This window comes from Rhipicephalus microplus, chromosome 2, assembly GCF_043290135.1.
Source record: "Rhipicephalus microplus isolate Deutch F79 chromosome 2, USDA_Rmic, whole genome shotgun sequence".
NCBI lineage: Eukaryota > Metazoa > Arthropoda > Arachnida > Ixodida > Ixodidae > Rhipicephalus > Rhipicephalus microplus.
The window spans coordinates 255,393,556-255,420,794 of NC_134701.1; the positions used below are offsets into that span (position 1 = coordinate 255,393,556).

Consider the following 27,239-nt stretch of genomic DNA (forward strand, 5'->3'; position numbering starts at 1 on the left):
CCATTGCTTATATACTCTGTTCCAGAAGTTCCGTGCAGCAGAGCCAAGGCTACGCGATCCTCAAACGCAGGTTGTTTGCGAAGCGACATGTAGTGCCTCGTATACGTAGCCCGTTGTTTGTCCTCGTGACTTTTGCAAGCGGTGTCGTCAGAAAATGTTTACTTGAAGGCTTCTCTGCGTGTTGTAGCTGTAATTTGTATGACGATTTTGTCGCATTTTTTGTAGAAAACATTTTTTGTGGCTTCATGATACTGAAGAAAGAGTTCTTGCTTGTACGTGTCATAACATCCAAATGGCGAAAGAAATAACGCGGTTGTGGCTCGTATGTGTTGTGTTGTTACTTATATAGTACGAAGGAATGGTACCACACTGTCTAAACTTCTATCAGTAGTCCACACAGCAGGAGCATCCAGAGCGCTGCGGAGGACCCAGTCTTGGGTTGTGATTAGTCCGCGGTGGCAGACTCGGCCACTCCTGTCAAAATGGCGGCACCTGGTTTACCTGTGCGATATCGTTCCCGGATCAGCTTTTACGACAAAGGAGCGAAGCAGTTGGCTCCAAATGTGTTCGTAAGGAGGGTGGCAGAAAAGCAAGCATGAGCACTCTCATTAAGCTAACGGCTGCGTTCACCAACGTCAGTGAGCGTGCACTATACAAGTGGGTAGCAGAGCACGATAAGCACGGCGAGGCACCAGGAATAGAGCCATTATTTTGTATCGAACGCGAGCGGCACTTCGCATGCCCATAGGCATGCGTATACGAAATCTGATGAAGCGTGGTACTTTCATATTCAATTTGGCTAGTGCGGCGCTTTCCAGCGAAACATGAGCCACTGAACCCTATCCCTCAAATGTCTACGCGCAAGTATCTCAAAGACGCGCGCTTTTATGGTACCGAGAAAAATATTTAACTGCTTTCACTATTACTGCTCATCTCACTGCGCAGTTGCACACTGTCCCGAGACGCTCTTGCCACTTTCGCTGCAGCGCACGTCGCTAGCAGACGACAGGGCGCGGAAGGATACACTTAGATGTGCTCGTTCTCCTAATTGGTTGAGAAGGCTTGTAGCTTCCACAGTGCTGCACGGAACTTCTGGAACAGAGTATAGCTTGTAGAGCATCAGACATTTCTTTCCAAGGCTGGTGAGTAGTAATCCCACTGACGAAAAGCCCTATTTTTTAACCAATTTAGCTCTCTTCAGCTAAGGTAATAACTTTTACATTAGTGTTTAAAAAAACTAAACAGCTTCACCTGTGTTTTGCTTGGCTGTATTGACTGTTAGATTAATTGCTAAAGTAAGGAAACGAGCCTTTCAAAGTACTATTCACCTCCTGTCGTACCTATTGACTTGGCAGCATGTCACCTTCTTTTCCAAGAAATCTTTGAGGGGTGCTTCATAGCGTTGATGGCTGATCTCATCGCGAATTTTTCTTGTATTTGCAGGCTGTCTCATGGTAAACCACAATGGTGCAACAGTGCAGGACGTCTGCAATGTCGTCACAAAATGACTGGTTGAAGCCGAAGGATAAAGTACATGGCCGACCGTGCAGGCAGAGAGCATCTACGAGTCGTCATGAGAGTTCGCACGAATAATTTTTGTAAATAAAGACGTTTTAGGTCCACGTACCCGTGACGTGAGCTTCATTGATGCTCTTATAGTTCATAGTATGTATTAACTACAGTGGCTGCTGGTGGCGTGACCTGTAATTTTATTTGCAGGGGGAGGGGGTGAAATCATGCCTTATGCTTTTTCGTGCGTGTGTTTGTAGGTACCTACATATGTATACGATACAGTACACATGCATATAATAAAAAAATTCTGGAGGGGTTAAACCTCCACCCTCCCCGCTGGACTACGCCCTGGTAGCGGGCGGCTGGCCACGTACTAATTTTGTCAGGACCGAATGTGGCCTTGGAGAGGTTGGCACTCGGCCAGGTCGGCCCAACGTCGGTAACCATAACAGCGGTCAACGTGAGGCCAGTGACAATACCCATACGTGGGCGGACCTCGGCAGGGGACCTTTGGCCAACGTCGGCCAACTAGTCTAGTGACTTTAGGCCAGCGTTGTTCTGAGCACTTTGGTTCCATTGGGCAGTTGTTGTGGCTGTTGTCTTCGAACTGTGAGGTCCTGAGTTCGAAGCTTGCTTCGCCATGGCTTATTTATTTTGTGTGTGTGTGTTCTTTATTTACTTATTTCACTTGCACCTCCTCTCCAAGGCCAATCAAGTGATCTAACGCACTTTTTTCTCTCACGAAACTCCTCCTTCTCTCATGTTCACGTCATCGCCCATGCGACGTATTCATGTGCTTCCCGTAAATTCACGCAACCTTTAAGCGTGGCTCTATATCCCAGTGGTTAAAGCTCTTGTCTTCAGACTGGGTGGTCCCGAGTTCAAGCCTTGCTTTGCCATAGCCAGTTCCTTTTTGTGTGCGTGCTTTTTTATTAATGTGATAGCGTTAAAGAGGTCGTTTCGTGAAAATTCCGGCGTTGGTGTCGGCGTTGTTGGTTGTGAGGGAAAAATCATCTGATGCGTGACCGAAAAATTGAGAGTGATTCAATGAAATAAATAAATGATAAAAAATGCTATAGCAGAGCGGGCATGGAACCAGGGTTGTTAGGGTCGAAGTGGCGATCGAACCCCGGTCAACTGCGTGGCAAGCACATGTTATACCACAGATTCACGCCTCTGCTCGCAAAGTGAGAGAAATGAACTTCCTCTGCTTGGAAATGCAGTGAAAGTAGCTTTCATGCTTCACAAATATACGCGGCCTGTATACCTGCTTCATAATGCAACATGAAACACATGGTAGAATGGTAATTAGGCATGGTACAAGCGTCCATTGCCAATAGCCGTCAGAATATGCGATTATTACAATGGCTCCATGGTTGAAAGCCGATATCCCACTACAAAAGACACACACACTACTGCACCTACTCCCACGTAGTGAGTGTATAGCAAATTCTAAAAGGTTTCCCACAATAAATATTTGAGGTACGCACAGGAACAGGAAGTCGCTATGGCGTTCAACTCCTAAAGGCGTAGCTTTAGGGTCCTCTAATTTTTTTCACGGCTATAAGTTTTCTTGGAATGTTGGCTTCATCTCACTAGTTGAGAAGCCATCGGACATACCATGCTGAATGCGACGGTTCTCGTCACTAGTTGAGAAAAAGCAGTCGAAAAAGTTGAGGCCCTTATCAAACCTGATAAGGCTCAACTTTTGTCTGACGTCACAACTTGCATCGATGTGTCTGCTATACGTTTCTTTCAGAGCTGTAAGTTCCCCTGCAATGTTGACTTCACCTCACTAGTTGACCAAAATCAGCCGAAAAACTAGAGGCCCTTATCACGCCAGATAAGGCTCAGCTTTTGTCTGACGTCACAGCTTGCTGCGTTGTGCCTGCTATGCGTCCTTTGTGAAATGATGTTCCCCTCATACGTTAGCCTCACCTCACCAGTCACCAAATACTGTCGAAAATGTTTAGGCTGTTATCGCTTCCGATAAGGCTCGACCTTTATTTTACGTCACACCTTGCAGCGATGTGTGTGCTACACTTTTTTTTTTCAGGGCTATATGTTCCCATGGTGCGTTGGCTTCACCTCACTAGTAGACCAAAAGCGGCCGAAAAAGCTGAGGCCCTTATCATCCCCGATAAGGCTCAACTTTTGTCTGACGTCACAACTTGCAGTGTTGTGCCTGCTATGCTTTCTTTGTGAACTAATGTTCCCCTGATACGTTAGCTTCGCCTCACTTGTTGCCAAATGGTGTCGAAAAAAGTTTAAACTCTTATCGCTTCCGATAAAGGTAAACTTTTGTCGGACGTCACCCCTTACAGCGATGTGCCTGCTATACGTTTTTTTTTTTTTTTTCAGAGCTAACAGACCCTGGTACGGTGGCTTCCCCTCACTAGTTACACCAAAAGCACTAAAAAAAGTTCAGGTCCTTATCATCCCTGATAACTCAAATTAGTTCTGACATCACACCTTGCGTCGACGTGCCTGCTTAGCGGTTTTTTTTTTTTTTACTTCTCCTTTCATATACACTTCCTCTCCACGGACGATCAAGTGACCTACCCAACTTTTTCTCCATTCGCGAAGCTCCTCCTTCCCCCCCCCCCCGTTCACGTCATCGTCCACGCGATGCATTCATGTGCATCCCAGGAATTCACGCACCCCGTAGTCGTGGCTCTATATCTCAGTGGTTGCAGCTGTTGCCTTCGGGCTGGGTGGTCCCGAGATCGAGTCTTGCTTCTCCATGGCAGCTTCCTTTTTGTGGGCGTGTGTGTTCTTTATATACTTATCTTTTCACTTACACCTCATTTGCATGGCTGATCAAGTGACCTACCATACTTTTTTCTCCTATCACGAAGCTCTTCCTTCTCCCATATTCGCGTCATCGTCCATGAAATGCATGAATGTGCAACTAATAATTTCATGCCCCTCAAGCGTAGCTGTATGCCCCGTTGCTTAACAATGCTTATCCTCGAACTGAGAGAGCCCTTGTTTGAACCCGATCTTACGTATTTCTTTTTTTATTCATTTCTCGTTTCATTCACCCGTTCTCACCACGGTCAATCAAGTGAACTCGTTCATCTGCTCCCATTAAGAGGCTCTTCATTTTCCCCTGTGCCCGTAATCGTCAATACAACCCACTCGAGTGCTTCTCACACTACTTCTGGGGTCGGCACCCTCCGACAGCCACCTGAAATCAACGTTCCGCATTCTATATTCACCATGATCCCCCAAAAGTTCACTGGGTTTTTTATTGATTGATTGATACGTGGGGTTTAACGTCCCAAAACCACTATATTATTATGAGAGACGCCGTAGTGGAGGGCTCCGAAAATTTAGACCACCTGGGGTTCTTTAAACCGGGTTTTTAATGCAGCTTGAAAAATACTCATAGTGCCATATTCTACATATAATCAGACTCCTCAGTGAGCTCAACGTAACTAATGTAATATTGAGCACAGTTAATTTGCCAAGTTGGCCGCTGCATGGTCCTTTTTTGGTGTTTCCGGCTTGGTCAGCCTTCATGTTCATCCCCAAGAAAGTCTTACGTGTTTTAACCCTTTTAGACGCTATATACACAATTGTGTGCAACACTCGTTCTTGCTATTTGCAGCAAGTAGATGCTAAGGAAGAGAAAAATATGTAGTACTTTGGTATATATATTACTTGGTACTAGGTAGTTATTGTCACGGGGTCGTACATGGATGAATTGAGCAGACTGCTGGTGGAATAATTGTTTATTTTTACGTGGCCACAAGTTAGACTCGAATAAAGTCAGCTTACACCAAGACACTGGTACTGACAGCGGCGAGCAGAGCGTCGGCCGTCGATCAACTGACTAGAGCCGAAGCGTGTCGGCATTTACACACTCGTTATCGAACGTTCTAGCGTTATCGGTAGTGGTTACGTAGATTCCAGAATAATCTCTAATGCTCAAGACGTGGGCGTAATTTCAACAAAATTATCTACGGCAGCCGTGAAGCTTCTCGAACACTGTAGGCGCGGTTTGCGCTGAGAATCGCGCACAGCGTAACGGGGTGATAAGAAAAACTCGAGGAAGGAACGTGGCAATACATAGTACATCCTGCAAAATAAATGTGTCCTTATTCGATTTCGCTTTGCAGTGTGGCGATACATATTATCACTTTTCATAAAGCTACCACGTTGGACAAGTCGTGCGACATGCCACTTCTTGCAACCAACGTGAAAAGCATAATTTTTCTTTGTTAAAAATGGACATAACCAAAAATTAATTTGGCGCTATATTCCTAGCCTGACATTTTATTTTGTTAATGTGAAAAGTAAGCCGCATTGACTTCAGGGTAAAGAAATATTTAATGGCAACCTAATTAGTATGAGTCCTTACAGCATCCATGAATGCTACAATTATCTCATTATTCTTTTTGCAATAAAATATTGAGTGCCTTGAAGTAACGTTGTAGTGATTTGACGCATTTATAGACAGTTTTTAATAGGTTGCGCCTGAAAGGGCTAATAGGAGCCTTTCAAGCTCCGACATCCCCTGATGTGTTTGCTTTACCGCAGCAGTTGCCGAAAACCGGTGGAAAAAGCTGAGGCCCTTATTCCACGTGGTAAGGCTCAACGTTTTTCTGACGTCTTACTAAATGTCGTGTTCTGCATGAGCTATCGCAACCCGCGATATGCTTCCAGTACGCTCCCAGTGATAAAAATGGTGGTAGAGTCCCTCTAACAGCAACGGTGAGCCCCTCTCCACCAGTCATGACAGGAAGTTGGCTTCCCAACATTGCGAAACGTGGGAAGAAGTTGTGCGCTGTTTCCAATGCATTTGGAACGATAAATACGTGCACAAGGTTCATCATACCGAAATATGACGTCATGCAAAAGTTGAGAATTATCATGCGCGATAAGAGCCTGAACTTTTTTGACTCGTTTTCGACATGCATTGCGGGGAGGCAAGCTTACTTGGGTAGGCGAAGGTACAGAACACGTGTTCTTCATGTCCGCTTGCTGCAGTCACTAAAAACTTAATCAATAAACTTTATTGGTATAATTATTAACGCATTAGAGTTAAGGAGCTAGTTTCACAGAACATGATCGTCTTGTGCGTGACCGAAAAATAAAGATACAAATAAGGTAAACATAAACAATTCCGCGTCCGTGTGATTATCGAACCCAGGTCGATTGCGTAACAACCAGGTGCTCTACAGTTAAAATATACAGTTAAAATAACAATCATGTTTTACAGACACAGGCGTCCTTATACAGACTTCACAATACAAAATGTAGGGCAGGATGGAGTAAAATGCGGCAAAATTTTTTAAATAGTGGATATTTCTTTTGATTTCACCCCTTTACATGTAAACAACAATGCAGAAACTTTCCTTTGATTGCAAGGTATATGTGGTCCATAAACATTACCTAGTTGCCACCATTAAAAACATTATTTTGAAAATAAATAAAAAATGCTACAGATGTCTCATTTTCCCCAACCGGTGGCGCCAACAAGACACTGCGTGGGGCCAAACAATACAGCGTGGAAAAAAAATCAATACTTCAGTTTTTTGCACTAGAAAGACTTGAAATTTCCTCTGTGGGCTCTTACAGTCTTGAGGAGCCCTGTCCTTGAACTCCACACATTGAATCTAGAGAGAACGTGGTGTTGTGTACGTGCGAAACACCCTGTAGATCAAACACCGCCAGTCTTTCTTTGCGCCAATGTTGTCTTTTGGTGAACGATTGTACCTCATTGAATTATTCAACGATTCGGGGCTTGCTATGTTTTGACGTATCCTTTTCCCTCTTTCTGCTCTTTTGATGCAGAAGGCGTTTCATGGCTTTTAACTTCGTGCACCGGGCTATATGGGGAAATGAATGAACTGTGCTATATTCAGCTTTTTAGCGCTTGTTTTTTTAATTATAGTATTGGAGAAACGTGCCTAAGACTCAGTCCCAATACGTGTTTGTCACTGACTTGACTTGGAGGTTCCACCATTTTTATGCATCTCTTGAGAGCATCTTTAGGAAGACAGAAAATCTTTGATGCAGCGCGAATGAAATGAATCATGTCCTGAACGGCAATCAGTGCTTTGTCATCTGGTTTTCTTTTCAGGAAGCTCTATATGATATTTTTTTTTTAAGTACAAGCCCTCCTAAACAAATAAATATAGTATATAATGAGTATAGGTTTATAGTTCAAGTAAAAAGACACTCTCCAAGGCAGTTAGTCCTTTTTGTCGCGTTCTGCCCCTCTCACATGCCAGAATTAAAAAAAAATTACAGCTTTGTCCCCGGGCACCAAATAAACTAAAACTTCGTGTTATATAGCTTGTAGCATAAAGTAACAAGATAAATATTTACGGTGTTGTACTGACGCAGGAGTAACTTCATGCACAGATTCAAAAATTTGGCCGAGAAGAATTTCGCCCTTTTTTTATAGGTCACGAACACACTGTCACCTCGCAATTTTTCCCGCCCGAACGCTGTGAGCAATCATCAACTTTTGCACATGAGAATGTAAAAAAGGACCAGCACATATCGCTGAAAAAAATGGATATAAGTAGTTTTTGTGTTACCTACAGAGGCCGGCAAAATCAAAATGTTGCGTTTTGACCCGTGTTTCATTTTAGCCCACCCTACCCTAATGCCGCAATAATATTGAGTGGTGCAAGCGTATATTGTCATCGGGCTTCATAACATGTGACTACTATACTACATGGTTTCAAGCCAGCCACCCATTACAAAACTCACACACGTTACTGCGCGTACTGCCTTTAACACATATTTAGACAGTTGTCAATCAAGTGTGGTCAAGTACAAACATAGAGCGTGCATATACAATGACTGTCTGGCAGCCGTATTCGAAGCAGCGAAGTCCCGTAGCCGATGTTGAAGCCCCACACCACTGCGCAATGGCCACTAGCGAATTCGCAGTTCGTACTTTTGGACAAGCAAAGATCTGCCACCCGCATGTCACACTGCAAATAGTGGAGAAGGAGGAATAAACTTAATCATTCAGAAATGGGACTTGGAATGGGGGAAACCAAGTTAAATACGGGCTTGTGTTCCAGAGGACCGGGAACAGCGGTGTCGGCTCCTTGGCAATGGCGCGCCATCTGTGAACACTCAACGGAGCTGACTGGCGCTTAAAACAAAGAGAAAAGATGTATTGCACTCCCTGCACTCATCACAGATGTCGCTGAGAATTGAAGATTCGTATAGTGCGCAGTGCTGCTGTTCTGCAGACGCATGGTTAATATCAGCTCCACTGCGAAGCTTGTTAAAGATCTTAGGAGGCAGTAAACACGGTATTCAAATATTCACAAATTCAAGCAGCGATATTGAATGAGATTGCAAACGTAAACATGTCTGCCCCTTGGAGAAGTTTCTCAGAAAGAAAATGTCATGCTACACAGGAAACTGTTTTTCGAAAAAAGCTTGAAATAAAACACACTCATGACGGGAACATGCTCTGTTTAGCACTGACGTGTTTTTGTACATGATGTGTAAAGTGAAGCAATAAGAATACTTGCGAAATACACGCACAAATGTTGAAATATTCACAAGACCATGACTACGCTTGCAGTCTGCAGTGATTTCCTTATATAATGTTCAATCAATGTTGGCACCATTAGATGGTGCCAGCTACTCCTCTGTCAATGAATCTTGTGTGCACATATGTGTAATAAATCCCACATACATTACCTCTACAAACAAGCATGCATACATATATGTATGGCTTTAGCGCACGCTTGCGTGAGCGCCCACACGCACGTGTGTGTGTGTGTGTGTGTGTGTGTGTGTGTGTGTGTGTGTGTGTGTGTGTGTGTGTGTGTGTGTGTGTGTGTGTGTGTGTGTGTGTGTGTGTGTGTCGCACGCCCGCGCTCGGAGTAATCTGAGTTTAGGATCTCCAGTTATTACGCATCTAATTCTTCTACGGAGAGAGCCCTTTCTCAATCAACTAATATCAGTACCAACCACGATACTTGCGTGATACGCATGATAGCCAGGACGCTATCGTAACGAAACGATAGCTGATGTAGCCAAGTTTTCTTTTGGGCTAATATTGAGGATGCAATGCTCGAAAAGATAAGTAGTGTTACGAGAACTGAGCTCGTGCTCTTATGCGTGTAACCGTAAGGGGAAGGGACAAGGTTTATGACCCTGCCTATAAGACCTGAGATACGGGCACCGGCCGAAATGCCGGATTGCAGATTGGGCTCGCTGAAAGACTCTGCCTGCGTAAAGATAAGCAGGTTCCCCAGGGCTCTCATACATTGCTAGATTGCCTTGACGTTGTGTAAGACGTCTGCAGACGAGAAACGTGAACTCTTTCACATCCTGTTTGTGTCACATTTGTGTCACATTTGTGTCCAAGTAATGCCTCCAAACTAAGTCGGCAGGTACTGTAGCTCACCAGCTGTTCGGTGGCTGCACTTGCAATGGAAGCTGGATTACTCCTACTTGCTATTGTGCTTTGGACCACGGAAGCCAGTAAGTACACCTTGCGGTGTTCAAATTTAATGATTACAGCAGGCAGTTTTGAAACTGCTTTGGCTTTTACGCGTTAACGCATTATTTAGGTATGCAATTCTCGCAAGCATCTGCACCTCGAGTCCCCGTTATGAAGTGAAGTAAGGCTGCTTCCCCTTCCATTCATTCAACGACATATTCAATGTCAGCACATTCGTTTCGGATTTATCAACTAGTGAATGCTCTATAATTCGCGAGTCAGGGCTCGTTGGAATTACCAGAACCTGGCATAAATACCTCGTTGGCATGGCTTCAATCTATCTTTGTCGTTCTCACCGTTTCTCTAATTGTGCGCACAATGTTTCAAAACATGCTTACTAAGAGTATAAAAGGAAAAGCATGAGAACTTGTTGATAAGGCGTAGTAATAAACATATAGCACAGAAACAACACCAGAACGAAAAGAAGGGGCGCCTTTTTTCGACCTTGTGTCGCTTCAGCGCTAAATATCCATTGCGAGACTTCCCTCATTGGTTATTCACGTGACACGGTGTGCTATTCTTACCTGTCGATATCCCCGTCATAAGGGCACCACTTCCGTGTAGAACTTACGAAGGCAATGGAAGGGTAGCTTACATTCACCGTAACACCTGCACACCACCTTTTCTGTGCAAGTGCAGTTCATACATAATGTCACAAGTGTGCTATGGATCCAGACACGAGGTTAGTGGCCGCGGGTACAGCTATCCAACCACGGTGGCGCACGGTGCCATGACAGTAAACAGGCCTGTATGTTTATCGACAGCTTTTTGCACCTATTGCAAGGCTACTGTATTTTGTGACATATTTCATATGCAGAAATTGATTTAAGAACAGTGGCACGTCGTTCTTAATCTATAAAAAGCATTACTATGTTATGATTGATCGTCGAAACCGGCTCCAGCCCATAATAAACGTTGACGGACTATTACTGACAGAGCCAGACCTTCGGTAAGTACAGCTTACGGCAGAAAAAGGTTTAACAAAACTTGTCTTGATATAGCTAATTTACCGAATGTTCATAGGATCGATCTTTCAAGGGACCCATAGAGCGTACTTCAGACAGTCGATATTCCGAAAGCACTGTCTGTGAAATGTCGTGTACGAGCAGAAAATATATAAAAAAAACAAAAACTTTGTGAACTCGGCCTGATACTTGATTTCCTTTCAGCCTGCTGATAGCTGATAGCGGCAAATGCTTAACATGAATATATTTACTCGGCCCAAGCGTGGGCAGTGCAGTGTGGTCACCGGAACCTGCTGTACGACACCGAGCGCATCGTAGGCGGAAGCGACGCTGGTCCCTTGGAGTTTCCTTGGCAAGTGTCCGTGCAGGTGTTCAGCAGTCACCAGTGCGGGGGTGTCATTATTGACAAGTACTGGATCCTCACCGCTGCGCACTGCATGAAGTGAGCTTGGGTTTTATTTCATATGTCACTATTGCATGTTGCCTAAAGAGCATTGACGTATTACTAAAAAGAAAAAAAATTGGCAGCATATCCACTTAGTGAATGATGGAGAGTGGGGCGAAGCATTCGTCCGTCCATTCGTTCTTGCTTCCGTCCGTCCATGCGTCCGTCAGTGTGACGTCCATGCGTCCATCAGCCCGTCCGTGCGTGCGTCTGTTCGTGCGTCCGTCCCTGCGTTCGTCCATGCATCCGCCCCTGCGTCCGTTCATGCGTCCATCCATGCATCTGTCTGTGTGTCCGTTCGTCCATCTATTCAACACTCCGAGTACCCCCATCTCGAGTCTTTTCATCATATATTCCCCATATAGAAGCACCGCCATCCAGCGCACATTCCAAGGACTAAACGAGAGGTGGCACACGCACACTTTCTTACGGCTTGCGCTTCGGGTCTACTTCCCGCCTTTAACCACCTCGAGTTCATGGTATATACTAGTTCAATGTATTCATGGCACTGCGGCCCAACGCTCGCTAAACCTTTCTAAAACCAAGGAGGTTACACCCAGCGAGTATAACGTAGCAACCCTTTATTGTCAGAAAGTGCTCAATGTACATGCCAAAGGCTGCTAATGGGGATCGCAGCGTGCGCGTTAACTAAAAGCCGAATGCTCTTGTCTCTCATTCCCCATTAACAGCCATTGGCATGTACATGGAGCACTATTTTTTATTGTTCAACAACGCACAGAAGAAATCTCTTACCGGCACCACCTTGGAGGTCAAAATGTTATAGTTGTTACATACTACGAGGGACGAACGGGTGCCGCTATAAGGAGCTTCGCCCCTAAAAATAAATAAATAAATATACATGAACGCTGTCCTACCGTATCACTGCTGCATGTTGCTTGAAAAACATACATTCACTACTTGAGTCAAATAAAAACTAATGGCTTGACCAGCGCAACACTCTCCTGAAAGCCTCAGTCGCCCCGCCGCGGTGTTCTAGTGGCTAAGGTACTCGGCTGCTGACCCGCAGGTCACGGGATCGAATCCCGGCTGCGGTGGCTGCATTTCCGATGGAGGCGGAAATGTTGTAGGCCCGTGTGCTCAGATTTGGGTGCACGTTAAAGAACCCCAGGTGGTCGAAATTTCCGGACCCCTCCACTACGGCGTCTCTCATAATCATGTGGTGGTTTTGGGACGTCAAACCTCACATATCAATCAAAACTTCAGTCACTGAGTTCGTGCAGAACGCAAAGAAAACTAGTTAAGTGGTAGGTGGCTACTTAAACTGCTTGCAGGCAGCAGTATACAACTGAAGAAAGAGACCAATACCAAATATGCTGCTGTTTAAAAGAACAAGATGACTCCGTGTCTTATTCCTCTTATTTACAGTAGCTTTAGCCAATTTTTAACTGTTGTCAATAAAGACACCTTATTGCATCTTCTTCTATGCAACCATGCGCACACGATCCAATATGTTAGTGAGGAAAGTGCCACGTATTCTTATTGGAAAAATAATAAATGGTCTGTCTTACTTCAACGAAAATCAAAACAGAGAAGACTTTTTCAAGTTGCGCATTGTTAGACAATAACTTATCTGTGCAATGTTGATCCGTTAAATATTTTTACAAAACGAGTATTCTAAAAATTAGCAACAAATGTTTGCTGTTAATTACGTACTTTCTTCATATTTGGTACTTATAACTCATTTTCAAACATAAAACCAAGTACTGCCACCAGTTATCCCTTTTTTTTGCATAAGCTCCTTTATCGTCCCATCGAAAAATATTTCCTCACTTCTGCCTGACCATACACACTATGAACAGCGTGCCAATATCACTAGGGCGTGTTTCTTGAGGCTTACTGGTTGCGTCTGCTTTGCGCAAATTTTCGACTATTTCCAGTTTCACCTTCTACTGATATTGTGCCATTTGTTTTACGCTGTGCTTTTACTTCAGATACTCGCCGTTTTTTTACAAGGTCTACGTGGGCAAGGACCACTTGTTTCGAAAGGAATTGACGGAACGCTATTATTACGTATCTGAGGTGAGAAACGTTGCTAGCCTCGGCATATAAATGTTGTTTCTATAGTTCATGTTGAACGCTGAATGCTGCCGATACTCTCGTGTCATTTCTTCTCAGATTATAAAGCACCCGTACTACAGCGAATCTACAGTTGATTACGACATTGCTCTCGCAAGGCTCGACTTGCCGCTGGATTTCGTTCTTGACGATTACCTCAGCCCCATTTGTCTGCCAAAGCCATCCGCATATTTCACCGGCCAAACTTGCATCGTAACGGGATGGGGCTACCCAAGAATCGGTGAGTGCGAAATACGAGAAATTAGTTCACCTATGCAAGATAAGGCCTCTCTTGTGCAGTCAACTGCACGCATAAGGTCGTGTTTCTTGGTATTTTTCCCACACACACTTGACAAGCTAAGCAAGAGTTCACTACAATTTTATTTGCGCAGATTTTTTTTTTCATGTTAAGCTTGCATTTTATTTTGCCACCGACATACTAGGCATTTTTCAGCAGTACTTTTAAATATTTTTGTTATGAACAGTGATGTAGTAAGTTTCCTTGTACGGGATGCAACACAAAATTATGAAATACACTTTTGTACAACAATGATTTAAGTTTCCAAAACTACTGTAGAAACTATTGAACAGACCCAAGTAAATCACCTCATAAACAATAACGTAATAGCTAATGGTGCAGCATTTTCATGGTGGTATCACTACGTTTCTATCTTTTAGCTCCTTTTATATTTTTGTCAATTGCATTGCCTTGTGCGAAAATAAGCACGTCTGTTCTGTTGTTAAAAAAGTCTACTTTTTGAACACTTCTCTCGCATAATGTACAATTTTAGTGTTTTGTTATTGAATATTACGAAATGAATACAAAATTTGTCTTCCGAAAAAAGCCAAATCACTGATAAGTGCAGCATCTCTCCTCGACCTGAGTTGGTATCTTTATGTCTCTAAAGATGGATCAACGACGGACGTGTTGCAAAAGACGAGCCTCGACGTCTGGAAAGATGGCGACTGTCGAAAAGCTTACGAAGATGTGAACAACGTGACCGACAGAATGTTGTGCGCCGGCTACGAGGAAGGTGGCAAGGGACCGTGCAAGGTGACTCATCACCTGTTATTTTGACCGGGCCAAGTTGTGAATGCTTATACATGTGACAGTCATGCGAAATGTGAGAAACGCAGCTTTATCAAATGCTATGTACGCTGTGTCCTTAAAGACAAGGGTGCGCTTCTTACTGGTCACAGGAAGGTAACGACAAGATATGAATATAAAATGTTGATCAAATGAAAACTCCACAAGTTTTCTTAGTAGGATGTTCAAAGTTGTGTGCATCATACGCTGCACCGCGAAATGTGCAGCAGTGGATCAGTCCGTCCTCACGGCAAGCAACATGTGCGAGGTGCAAAGGAACGTTGAGTGCGTTCAGTTGGTTGCTAAATTCTGACGCCATCAGACTTCTATTGGTGACGTTGCGTGAGGCATCATGCGTACTGTGGAGGTATAGATGGCATTAATCATATTCAACAGGAAATAAAACACCTTATTCGTTTTGTTACACAAAAAATGTTCTTGACCGAGTGTGAGACTCACTTGCGTATCACACGCGTAGAGTAACAAATGGGGGCCCTGACAAACTGCACAGAAAACGTATAAAACTTGGAGTGTCTTTCTTTCTGTTTGGTGCAAACTTCAAACGTGTATCTTGTTCTGTTGATTTCCTGCGGCTGCTGAAAAATGCACATGCACTCCAGGAACACAGTGTAGCGTTAATCAGCATCGATCAGGTCGAACGTTTTTCTGACGACACGTTATCGTGAAGCAAATTCATACGAAGATAATCGGGGTTTATAGAACAATAGTTTAGTTAGTAACTCGGCCAATATTAAAAAAGAAAGCATTTTGGAGGGTTGGGCAGGACTCAATGCCCTCTTCCCCCGGCTTCGTCCGAATGAAACTCGCAGACTAATTTTTGATAATGCTTATTCATGCCAAAATATTTTCCTTAGAATAAATTTCTGGTAACATAAATAAAAGATATACAAGCATAACTTACAAACTATCATACGAAAATGTAATTGAGACCAATCCCACAATGAAACAATAATGATTTTCCCCCAAAATCAAACGGAGTTTGGTAAATGATACCCTGCTTTCTCGCATAAGAGTCGCACCTATTAATGTTGACTAACTATTCGTTAATGTTGCTGGGCGAATTAGCCAACACCTGTTCCTTGAGGAAACTGCTGCATTGCAATGTTCTTTTTTTTCTGATTTACTTGTTTCAGCTACCTATGCGTTTTCCTTTACTTCTTCATTTTTGTTTTCGGGTAACCCCATTATTTTCGCTGCATAACGTACAAAAATCACGTACCGAGGTTACATAAGACTCAATCTTTCCACAGAAAGTAATTAGAACATAACGGAACTGCCGCAACGTTTGTTGCATTAGTTTTTCTGATTAATTATGCCACTACGCATAGCTTCCTTGTGCTAACACGTAGCATTCTCTCCGCAGGGAGACTCCGGAGGTCCCCTTCAGTGCGTCCGAGATGATGGATCCTGGGTCTTGGCTGGAATCACTTCGTGGGGAATATCCTGCGCAGCACCGCACAGGCCGGGAGTTTTTACACGTGTTTCAGCCGTGCTTGACTTCATCTACCTCTTCACGTACTGAACGTTTTGCGTACGTAAGGATTACGTTTGCATGCACTCTTCATTTACGAACAGGGCATAAAGGAGGAAACGTCAAAGTCAGCTGCCACGAAACCAACGACCCAAAGGCTTGTCAGTACGCCCAGTTTGACTGAAGTAAACCCATCACTCCCATGAAGTGGATTCGATACGAAGGCAAATAAGACTGACCAATCATATATGTCGCAATACTCGCTACGCCGCCTTCTATTGCAGTGAGCTAGAAGCCGAAAATAAAATATACGCTAATAAAGACCAGTTTCACTGTTGACAAATGACACGTTTCTCATTTGCTCGTTGTAAGGTGTTTTTTCTCATTACCTTTTTTTCGTTTTGATTTGTTCGTTGAAAAGCAACTTTATCTCTCTGTGTCAACGACATTGAGTAGCCTGAGGCATGCTTATTTAAGTATATGCAATTTGGCCCTCCCTAAATATATAAACAATTGAAACTAAGAAAGTGTGCAGAGTTGCATAGCAATAGAATTGCTTTGCTGCTAACATTCATCACATGAAGTTCTAGTTTCTCAACTTCGTCATCACCTATAACCTTGTCCGCACCAAACCATGAGCATAATATGGTGTTTGTGTTGAAATACTACCCCTTATGTAACACCCTCTTCAGAGGACCTTTTATAAGGACAATAAACAGAGTTGGATTGTGGTTGATGACATAAACCGATAACTCAATTGTCTCTTTTCGCAACGACAAAGTCGTGCCACTGGCCTTGCATGGAAATAAAACAAGGTCGTTGTTTCTGTAAAACGACTATGTTACATGTAGGTGAACAAGATTTGCCTGTCACAGAAGCTACTGGGAAGTAATGTAGGTTGCTTTGGGGACTTGTATTGTTGAGTATTCTAAACAAAAACGCATTGAAGCTTTCTTACACTTACTGACGCTCTTCATTCAGCAAGTCCATGCAAACTAGGACTACGACCCTAGAGCGATTCAAAATACACAAAAGAAAACGTTATTTTCTTGTGTAAAAAGTACTTACAATATCAAAGCCCTTATTTTTCGTGCAGACAAGGGCAGCAATATAGGAATGTGGAATAAATATTGCACTTATTTTCAGTGCTTTAAGAATACTCTTTTTTTATTAAAAAGTAATATACTCCAAAGCAGACGAAAACAGATCGCGTACTATTTACGGCATCAACAAGCTGACGATATGTCTTCAGACCGATGAAAGAAATGTAGCAAAATTATATTTGCTTCGAATCCTAACAAGAAGACCAACAGGTAGCAGGTCACTTATAGTTAAGTGCGTAATCAGGGAATGGGAGTGTAAAGCAAGCTTCCAAGGTTCTTTGTGTAGAACTCAGACTCCGAGCTCGTCTGGACATGCATTTCAAGTCATGATACGTAATAATGTAGTGGGCAGACACAAAATATGTAACAGGACACCGGGAACAACTTTAGTCATGCTTTGCTAAACTGGTTGTGACTTGACCACTTACTTAATTTCCAACTGTGATGCTTCAAATCCAAACATTTATACTTCAACAGAGCACGCCGATTAGCTTCTGAGCTCGTCGATAAAGAAAAATTGTGAACTCTAGTGTCACACGGTTGATCACCTACTCTAAAGCGAAGATGCAACAGACATCATCACAATCGTTAGCACCTCATTTTTACGTCTCTGCTCCGCCCTTCCTCGCCATGGTCATTACGCCGTCGCTGTCGGGTATTGTGTTAATTTATACGAGGTTCCTTTCTTTGAATATATGGGTTGGCATTCAACGTGACGAGTAAATACCAGGAGGCTATTTTTATCACACATACTTGACCTATAGTTTTTACTTCAGCCGTGACAAATGAAACGTTATCACACACCTTGCTATGTGCACGAGTTCACTTCTGCCAACGTTCGGTGAACAAAGGAGTGTGAATCGTGAAAGCGGGTGAATCAAGCGTTATGAAAAAAAAATACATGAACCTAACCAGCTCCGAGTGTTTCTTACCATATCTGTCAACATTTCTGTGCTAGGTGATACAGTATGTTTTATTTAGAGTCATTCATTTCGTGAGAATGTGTCAGATTCATTCACCCAGTGACTAGCCGTAGAAAGCACTCACAGCCAATGATGTAGTTGAAGCCAGTTTTACTTTAAATGGTGATAGTAGGGTTCAATAAGGACGAACTGTCAACTCGGTGCAGGCACGATAAATAATAGCGTTGAACCATACTTCTAACTTTTGTGTCAAGTATCACCACTTCGACAAGAAAACTCTTTCAGCCACACAAATTTAAAGCGACAGACTAGGACATCAAACAAAGCGCTTCAGAGGTACAAGAAAAATCTTGTTGTGAGTGATGAGGCAGCACCAAAAGTGGCGTACAATGAATCAACTGACGCTGTTACGTTAACTTCTGCAAAAAATGCCAAGATGTAACTTGACTGAATCGACTCAGATGTGGGTGCCTTCGTGACATAAGTGTTACAATCACATTCCCGGAACTCTTCCACGGGTAGCAAAATAAAAGTGCCAGACGTTAGTGCTCGTGCCAAACACATCCCACTGCAAACCGACTTACTTGAACGCTGTGCGTTACGATGTGTGAAGACAAAATATGAAACCAGAACATCGCCATCGCTGCACACGCTCAACTATCTGTACTCACACTATCTCGTACTACTGATGCAACAACAAATGATCCAGCGTCAAAACTGGATCACCACGGCACGGACAAGATCTTATACCGTGCTGCTCGCTACAGAAACAGAAACAAGTCTAACATTCCCGTCCTTCGAGCCAAAGTTAGTACTTATACTATCAGCACATCAAGAGGGTATGGTCGTGATTGTGAAGTAGGCGCAACAAACACCTCTCAAGCGAAGTTCAGTGGCAGTAGCAACAGCCCCACAATTCCTTGTCAGCGTGATTGGCAACCGATGCGCTTTCTGCACAGAACTAGTTCGAGACAGCACTATCAGTACTATCGCATCCATCGCAGCAAACAACGTTGTTGTGTTCAAACGAAGAGAACTTCGCGTGTTTGCGCGCACCTTTCACTGTGCCCTCCCTAAAATATGTATTCGTGGGCTTCGCTGTCCGGAGTCCTCTGGCCACCGTACACTGTGTTGGCCATGTCGACGCTGAAGTGCGCCGTCTGCTCTAATCGCCTGTTCTGGATTTGAACTCTGAGCAGATCCCCGAGCTCAAACCCGTCCAAGCGCTACTTGATGCGACCGGACGGTGTCCTGAGGCGGGAGCGGTGTCCCGTGGCGGTGTCCTGCGGCGTGGGTTTCTTGGCGACGGTGCGGCGCCGGCGACTGCTCCGTCGATAGCGCAGGATCATGGTCAGGTAGTCGGGCCAGTCCTCCGGCAGCAGCACGAGCATGAAGCCGATTAGGATGAGCAAGATTCCGGCCAGCTTCATGCCTTCGAACAACACTTCGTAGATGTACACGTCTACGACTGCGCAGAGGAAGATAAAACGGAGATGACGTGTCAGACAGGATACCACGTGATGGAAAGAGGAAATTCTTAGCAACGTGAGCATAAGTTCATAGGCGTTATTCCGCAGGTTGTCGCTTATGTCATAAACATGGGTCCGCATAATACCTAGGATAGTTTTATCAAGTATTTTCAGTAGCCCCTAGTGTCGCTTTTGTAGTAAGTTGTTTGCCTAGCGACAATAGCAACAAAGTAAATTCATCTGAAAAAGGTCCCCCTGTGGGCAATATCAATATTTTAGCAGTGAAAAAGCCCATTTGAGCGTTATGAAATTACCGAAGCTTGGACATACTATTTGATTAAGACGGCCATTCATAGCGTTGTACTTTGACGTAGAAATCAATAGGCGCTGAATTTATCAGTCAAAAGCAGCCGTGCAAAGAACACAATCATTCTCCATTTTGTTTGAATTTATGTTGCTCTTGCACGTAACGGCCATAACTTTAGAGAATGGGTGCACATTTGTCATAACCGAGTCACCGCCATCTATTATCGATCGATTGACCTGTACTGGATCTGAGCCCGATTTCAATGGCAGTATGGCCGTCACATCTTACGTTTTACGAGCCAAAAGCTGAATATTAATATGCAGCACACCATAGCGGAGAACTCCCTACTCCTTTCCATGAGCTAGAGTTAATCACCTCATAACTTAAGCATATAAAGCTTTTCGCGAGGTTGCAAGACCCAAATCGCATAGCACAGCATCATTCACATATGAAGAACAGCTCCTGGCAATTCTGCGCTTGAAATGAGCCAAGTATATAACATGTGCCTCAAGTGAGCATCATTCAGCGAATAGCGCTGTATCAAAAAACACCAATCAGCCTCAATGTTAATAATGAAAAACATTTCTACAAGTATAAAGTCACACTCAAACGCCTTTGCATGTGTTCTTGATTGTTTTCATTTGAAATTATCGCTTATCCTCGATACAGCAAACGTTTAATAAAAGTTTACTTACTCGCAGAAATTGGCACAGCAAACGCAAGTCCTAATGTGAGGAATATTTCGAAAGTCCAGACGATGCCGAAATTTCCCAGCAAATTTGATACTGCAAAAGAAGAAAGCAGATCCATATCAACATTCACGCCCACGTCATAAATTGCAGATTAGCGAGCAAGAAATAAGCGATAGTTTCGGGCCAAGATAAAGCCAACAAAAAAGTATGAAAGATGGGCACAGACTTACGCGATCTGTTTTTTTTTATTACTTTGTGCGAGTACCACAAGATATCCTTCAACAAATACATACATATGAAATTTTGTCCAGGGCTCGAGGGCCGGCCAACAGCCTTCTATTAGGCAGATAACATGTACCAGGGAAATCGGTGTTAAGAGTTGCAACCATTGCACTTGCGCGACGCGTTAAGATTCACCAGAGTCCTTGAAGAACTCTGGAATGTCCACAACTTCTCACTAGATGCATCAGTAACCAAAAAAGCACGCTTTTATTGCGAGTATATCTTACAGTGGAACCAGCACGCGTTCGTTGCCGTTGAATTTCTAGCTTCAAGGCCTCATTCGACGCTAAAATTCACTCTATTAGAGCTACCCTAAATATAATTGAAGCTAACATCACTCTGAAGACGTAATCGATCTTAACGGATACGTTTATTCGGGTTTTACAGTTCCGGCGCGCACGGTTGAATTACGGGGCCGAGGCCGCTTCGATGTCCTCGTGCGGGTGACGGCGGCGCTTTTAGCGGTCGCACTTGTCCCTATATCAAACTTTCGCCGAAACTTCATGACCAGTAAAAGTATTGAAGGATTCTGGCATAACATCGATGTTGTGTTCTGAAATTTACGGGCCAAGACCACGACATAACTATGAGGCTCGCCGTTGCGGAGGGCTCCGGAAATTTTGACCGTCTAGTGTTTTTTAACGTGCGCTGACATGGCGCAACACACGGGCTTCTAGCATCCCGCCTCCATCGAAATGCGACTACCGCGGCCGGGATCCATCCAGTGACATGAATTCCTGCCAACTGGGTCAAGGAGAGAGAGAAGAAAAAATATCAGAAAGGTAGGAAGCTTAACTAGATCAAGTTCAGTTTGCTACCCAAGACGGGGGAGAGAGGAATGAGGGAGAAGAAGAGGGAGTGGAGGAGGTACACATCGTACATAACACGCACACCACACACACAATTAAGGTTTCATGGGCCGTCGCACAGTGACGTTGCCCTCGAGAATTGTAGAAGTGCTCGTGTGGCTTTCTGGGCTGACGTACGTGAAGGCCACGCTCCCAAGATCTTCTCCAGAGTAAACGGTCGATCATCCAGCCTCCTTAAGGCAGACTAGGTAGTTCGGCGATCTTCTTCAACGTCTGGACAATGGTACCGGAAATGGTCGAGAGTTTCTACACAACGGCAGTTATCACAGTTGGAGAATCATCTATACCAATGCGATGGCTTAATGAATTCGTCAAGGCAACACCGACCCACGAGCGATACAGCATTGTAGCGTCCTGTCGCAAAGTCTTTGATGGCAGCTATAATTGAAGTAATGAAGCCATGTTCGGTGGGCGTCGAGTGAAGATTAGTGAAAGATTCCAATGCATAAGTGTGGTATTATACACGATTTGGCAAAGTTATTTGGCGGAATCAATGCTTGACAAGGGTATGAGCAGTGTGGGTGCTCTGTCATGGGTACAACGGGCAGCGTTGTCGGCAAGGTGGTTACCACCAATCACACAGTGACCAGGCAGACATTGAAATATTATGTCATGTCCTTTGTTGGTGGCGCGATGACAGATTTCATTGATTTGAGATACCATTTGATGGTAGTTCCCATGTCGTAGACTTCGCACACATTGAAGGGCCCCCTTGGAGTCGCAGAAGATAGCCAAATTAGCAGGGGATTCTCACATAACAAATCTGATTGCGGCTAGAAGGGCGGCGAGCTTGGAGCCCGTAGATGTTGTGACGTGTGAAGTCTTGAACTTGACGGTGATTGACCGATATTTAATCACAAAAGTGCCCGTCGAAATTCCCGAGACTGAACCCCCCATATAGATATGAGTTCGTTTTTCATAAGATATGCAAAAGGTCCAATGATATCTGCATGAAGGCTGCAGATGACAGGTAAGCCTTTTTGGTAATCCCCGGAAAGAAGTGTATATTTTAAGGGCTCGTTTTTTTTTTTTTGGTTAGGCATAATACTAATGAGGTCTAAGAGACAATCATGCCAAGGAAAGTACGGGGGATCTTATTAGCTGCTGGCGGCGCTGAGTCACGCTCCCACGTTCAATGCAAATCATCATCATCAACCTGAATACGTCCACTGCAGGACAAAGGCCTCTCCCAATGTTCCGCCAGTTAACCTGGTCCTGTGCTTGCTACTGCCAATTTATACCCGCAAACTTCTTAATCTCATCTGCCCATATAAACTTCTGTCTCCCCCTAACCCACTTGCCTTCTTAGATAATCCTGTTAGTTACAATTAATGACCAGCGGTTATCCTTTCTACGCGCTGCATGCCCTGCCCATGTCCATTTTTTCTTCTTGATTTCAACTATGATATCCTCACCCCCCGTTTGCTCCCTTATCCTCTTTGCTCTCTTATTGTCTCCTAAGGTTACACCTTCCATTTTTCTTTCAATTACTCACTGCATCGTCCTCAATTTAAGCTGAACCCTCTTTGTAAGTCTCCAGGTTTCTGCTCCGTAGTTAAGTACTGGCAAGATACAGCTGTTATATACCTTCCTCTTGAGGTATAGTGGCCATCTACCTGTCATAACTTGAGAGTGCTTGCCAATTGTGCTCCACCTCATTCTTATTCTAGATACTTCAATCTCGTGGTTAGGCTCCGCGTTTATTACCTGCCCTAAGTAGACATTGTCTTTTACAAATTGAAGTGCACTATTAACTATCTCGAAGCGCTGCTCTCTTCCAAAGTTGTTGTACAATACTTTCGTTTTATGTAAATTAATTTTAAGACCCACCTTTCTGCTCTCGTTGTCTAACTCCGTAATCATGAGTTGCAATTCGTCCCCTGAGTTACTTCGCTATGCAATATCATCGGCGAAGCGCAGGTTACTAAGGTACTGTCCATTAACTTTTCTCCCTAACTGTTCCCTTTCTATGCTTCTGAAAAGCTCCTGTAAGCACGCGGTAAACAGCATTGGGGAGATTGTGTCCCCCTGCCTTACACCCTTCTTGATTGGTATTCTGTTGCTTTCTTTATGAAGCATTACGGTAGCAGTTAATCCCCTGTAGATTTCTTGCAGGATGTCTATATATACTTCATCGACGCCCTGGTTCCTCAGTGTCTCCATGATGGCTGATATTTCTACTGAATCAATAGCCTTCTCGTAATCTATGAAGGGTATGTATAGTGGTTGGTTAGATTCTGAGCATTTCTCTATAACCTGATTGACAGTATGACCATGGTCAATTGTTGAGTAGCCTGTTTGAAATCCTTCTTGTTCCTTTGGTTGATTGAATTCTAATGTTTTCTTTACTGTGTTAGCAATTACCTTTGTAAATAGCTTGTATAGTGTAGAGAGCAAGCTGATCGGCCTGTAATTCTTCAAGTCCTTGTCATCTCATTTCGTATGTATTAAGATGATGTTAGCATTCTTCTAAGAATCTGGTACTCTTCCCGTCAGGAGACACCTCGTAAACAGGGTGGCTAGTTTTCATAACACAATTTGTCCTCCGTCTTTAAGCAGATCTCATGTTACCTGATCCTCACCAGCAGCTTTGCCTCTTTGCATGCTCTCCAAAGCTTTTGTGGCTTGTTCTATCATTACTGGTAGGGTGTCATTTGGGTTACTGCGAGTTCTTAATAGTATTAAGGTCGTGCTCGTCCCGGCTACTGTACAGATCTCTGTAAAACTCCTCTGCTATTTTAACAATGTTATCCATATTGGTAGTTATTTTGCCTTCTTTGTCCCTTAGTGCATACATCCAATTTTTGCCTATCCCAAGTTTCCTCTTCACTGCTTTGACGCTTCCTCCGTTTTTTCAGATCGTGTTCATTTCTCTCCATGTTACACCTTCTTACATCGCATACTTTACGCCTATTAATCAGCTTCAAAAGCTCTGCCAGTTCTATTTTGTCTGTTGTATTTGACACTTTCATGCTTTGACGCTTCTTAATTAGGTTCTTCGTTTCCTGGGAAAGCTTGCCAGTGTCCTGTCTAACTACCTTGCCTCCAACTTCCACTGCACACTCCGTAATGATACTCGTCAGATTATCATTCATTTTATTTATGCTGAGGTTGGTTTCGTTACTAAGAGCCGAGTACCTGTCTTGAAGCGAGACTCTGAATTCCTGTACTTTCCCTCTCAGTGCTAGCTCATTGATTGGCTTCTTGCATATCAGTTTCTGTCATTCCTTCTTCAAGTCTAGGTGAACTCGAGACCGTACCATTCTATGGTCACTGCATCGTACCTTGCCAACCACTTCCACATCCTGCACGATGCCTGGAAGTGTACTCATTATAAAGTCTATTTCTTTCTTATTTTCGTCATTAGGACTCCTCCATGTCCACTTGCGGTTTTCTCGTTTTCGGTAGACGGTATTCAAAATCCGTAAATTATTGCGTTCTGCAAATTCTACTAGTAGCTCTCCTCTGGCGTTTCTAGTACCGACGCCATAATCTCCTACTGCCTGGTCTCCAGCCTGCTTTTTCCCTACCTTTGCATTAAGGTCGCCCACCACTATAGTATATAGTGTTTTTACCTTACTCATTGCCAATTCCATGTCTTCATAGAAGCTTTCAACTGAAGCGTCATCATGGCTGGATGTAGACGCGTAAGCCTCCCAGTTCTCCCACTCCCAGTTCTCTTCTGTCTGTCAAGCCCCTATAGCAAAGGACGTGCCCATTCTGTAGCACCGTATAGGTCTCATCTGTCCTCCCAACCTCACTGAGCCCTATCAATGCACATACGTACCCCATAACGGTGGGATCGTCGCCGTGGTAGCTCAGTTGTTAGAGCATCGGACGCGTTATTCAAAGGTCGCCAGCTTGGTCCCCGTCCACGACAAGTTATTTCTTATTTCTTCACAATCACATTACAATCACTTCTAATAAAATCCCTATGCTTTCTTTGGCACAATTGTCTGTTAGATCTCATTATTATTGTGTTAACAAAGTGCCCGCACAAACGTGGTGAGTTAGTGACACTAGTATGTTAAAAAAATTGGCCCGAATCTGCATGTTACACTGCAAATGTCGTGGAAAGATGATAGTATTGCGTCTGGAGAGAGTGAACAAAACGTTTATTTGATGTTCTGCGCAAGAAAATCGCTGAATGGTATTCTGGAGGCGCCGCGTTATAGCGCCTCGAGCCTGTAGCGGAGGCGAATGAGCGCATCGAGCCACGCTAGACACGAGCGCCATCTGGCAGTTATCTTCGAAAACGAAGGCGTGCGCGCCCGCGGAGAAAGGTCTCGGAGGTGATAATGTGTAGAACGCGAAGCAGCGGGCAGGTGCCACCACCATGTCGTCGTAGCAAAGCGTTTGAAACACTTACTTTTTTGAGCATCGCGTTGCACTGTCAGCGCAGCGCGATAAACGCTACAGTCCTTAGAGTTACTTGTGTGTGCCTCTTCTAGTATAAAGGCAGACATACAAAACATCGACGTGTTGTTATGGCGCCTCAGATGTGTGCAATAATAGTTTTTTTTATTGACAATCGCACAACTATGAACGCTAAACCTTGAGCAATGTTGGTGGGCGCTGCGGATGGGGTTGGCCGTTTGGCGCCATTTGAGGTATCGTTGGGACGTACAAACAGACAAATGTACAGAGAGACAGACAGACAGACAGGCAGACCAAACTTTTTTTGTCGAAGGTCCCCAAGAAAGACTATCGTCTTTAAGAACCAAGGTGCAATATTTGAACGAACCATTGCGACAATGTAGCCGAAATGATTTCTCTGGACATCTATGTCACCTCATGAGCATCGTCTCCTAAGTTGATCTGAAAATCAATCACCTTGTTTACCAGAGCTCCCGTTGCCACCCTATGGAAAGGTACGAAGCGGCACATGACTCACGCAATGAAAGAGCACCGGCGCCAGCCAGCATTCCCCACGGCATGCGGCTCCACACGATGGTCTCGAAGCGCAGCAGGTACAGCGCCAGCAGCACTGGCCACATGAGCAGAAGGTTCAGGAAGCCGATAAGGCTGAAGAACAGCGACAGCTGACCGAAAGTCACGTCGCCTATTAGCTTCTTGAACGTCACCTGCGCGAAAGGCGTCCCAATAAAACATTGCTTGCAGCAGCAATGCCTTTCGCTCATCTTTTGCATTGCTTACTAGTCCCATGAAACACTAGAAAAAAACGGGACAGAATATGGCAAGCCTACCTGTTGATGTGATACAAGGGACGAAAGTGGCGCGAAGTACGCCAGACAGTTTTGGCGCAGAAACGCACGAACAAGGCACACATTTAAAGCTGTGCTGACATGCCGAAATAAAAAAGAAACACTCCCAACTAGAGCTTACATGTCTGCTCATGCACGAAATAAAAGTGCGTGACTCATTAAGCTAACGGGCTGAAGTTGATGAAACGCGAGCTAATAAAAATCAAAAGAAAAACTTTGGAGTAGAAATGATAAAACTTAGAACTTAGTGAAGATATATTCTCAAACAGCGCTGTGATTGAAGAAATCTGCCCTTTTTATT

General features: G+C 44.0%; 2 protein-coding genes across 5 annotated transcripts in view; one reads left to right on the forward strand and one right to left on the reverse strand.

Annotated features, from left to right (window-relative positions):
• The first annotated feature begins 9,790 nt into the window (after positions 1-9,790).
• LOC119170081 (serine protease 27) lies at positions 9,791-20,480 on the forward strand. Of its 2 annotated transcripts, XM_037421118.2 has the most exons (7): positions 9,791-9,984; positions 11,230-11,410; positions 13,366-13,453; positions 13,550-13,730; positions 14,398-14,543; positions 15,961-16,128; positions 19,294-20,480. In XM_037421118.2, the coding sequence occupies exons 1-6, from the start codon at positions 9,933-9,935 to the stop codon at positions 16,117-16,119; spliced, it is 807 nt and encodes a 268-aa protein (XP_037277015.2). In that variant the 5' UTR covers positions 9,791-9,932; the 3' UTR covers positions 16,120-16,128; positions 19,294-20,480. The 2 variants fall into 2 exon arrangements, with proteins under 2 accessions (XP_037277015.2, XP_037277014.2); XM_037421117.2 differs by lacking the exon at positions 19,294-20,480 and having other exon boundaries at positions 9,792-9,984; positions 15,961-16,411.
• Positions 17,218-27,239, reverse strand: part of LOC119170080 (solute carrier family 35 member F3-like) — a 159,590-nt gene continuing 149,568 nt past the window's right edge. For all 3 annotated transcript variants that reach the window (XM_075880063.1, XM_075880077.1, XM_075880070.1), the window contains 3 exons: positions 26,608-26,797; positions 20,566-20,655; positions 17,218-19,562 (listed from right to left, as the gene is read on the reverse strand). In XM_075880063.1, the coding sequence (XP_075736178.1) occupies positions 19,321-19,562; positions 20,566-20,655; positions 26,608-26,797 (522 nt within the window). In that variant the 3' untranslated portion in view covers positions 17,218-19,320. The remainder of the gene's footprint in view (positions 19,563-20,565; positions 20,656-26,607; positions 26,798-27,239) is intronic.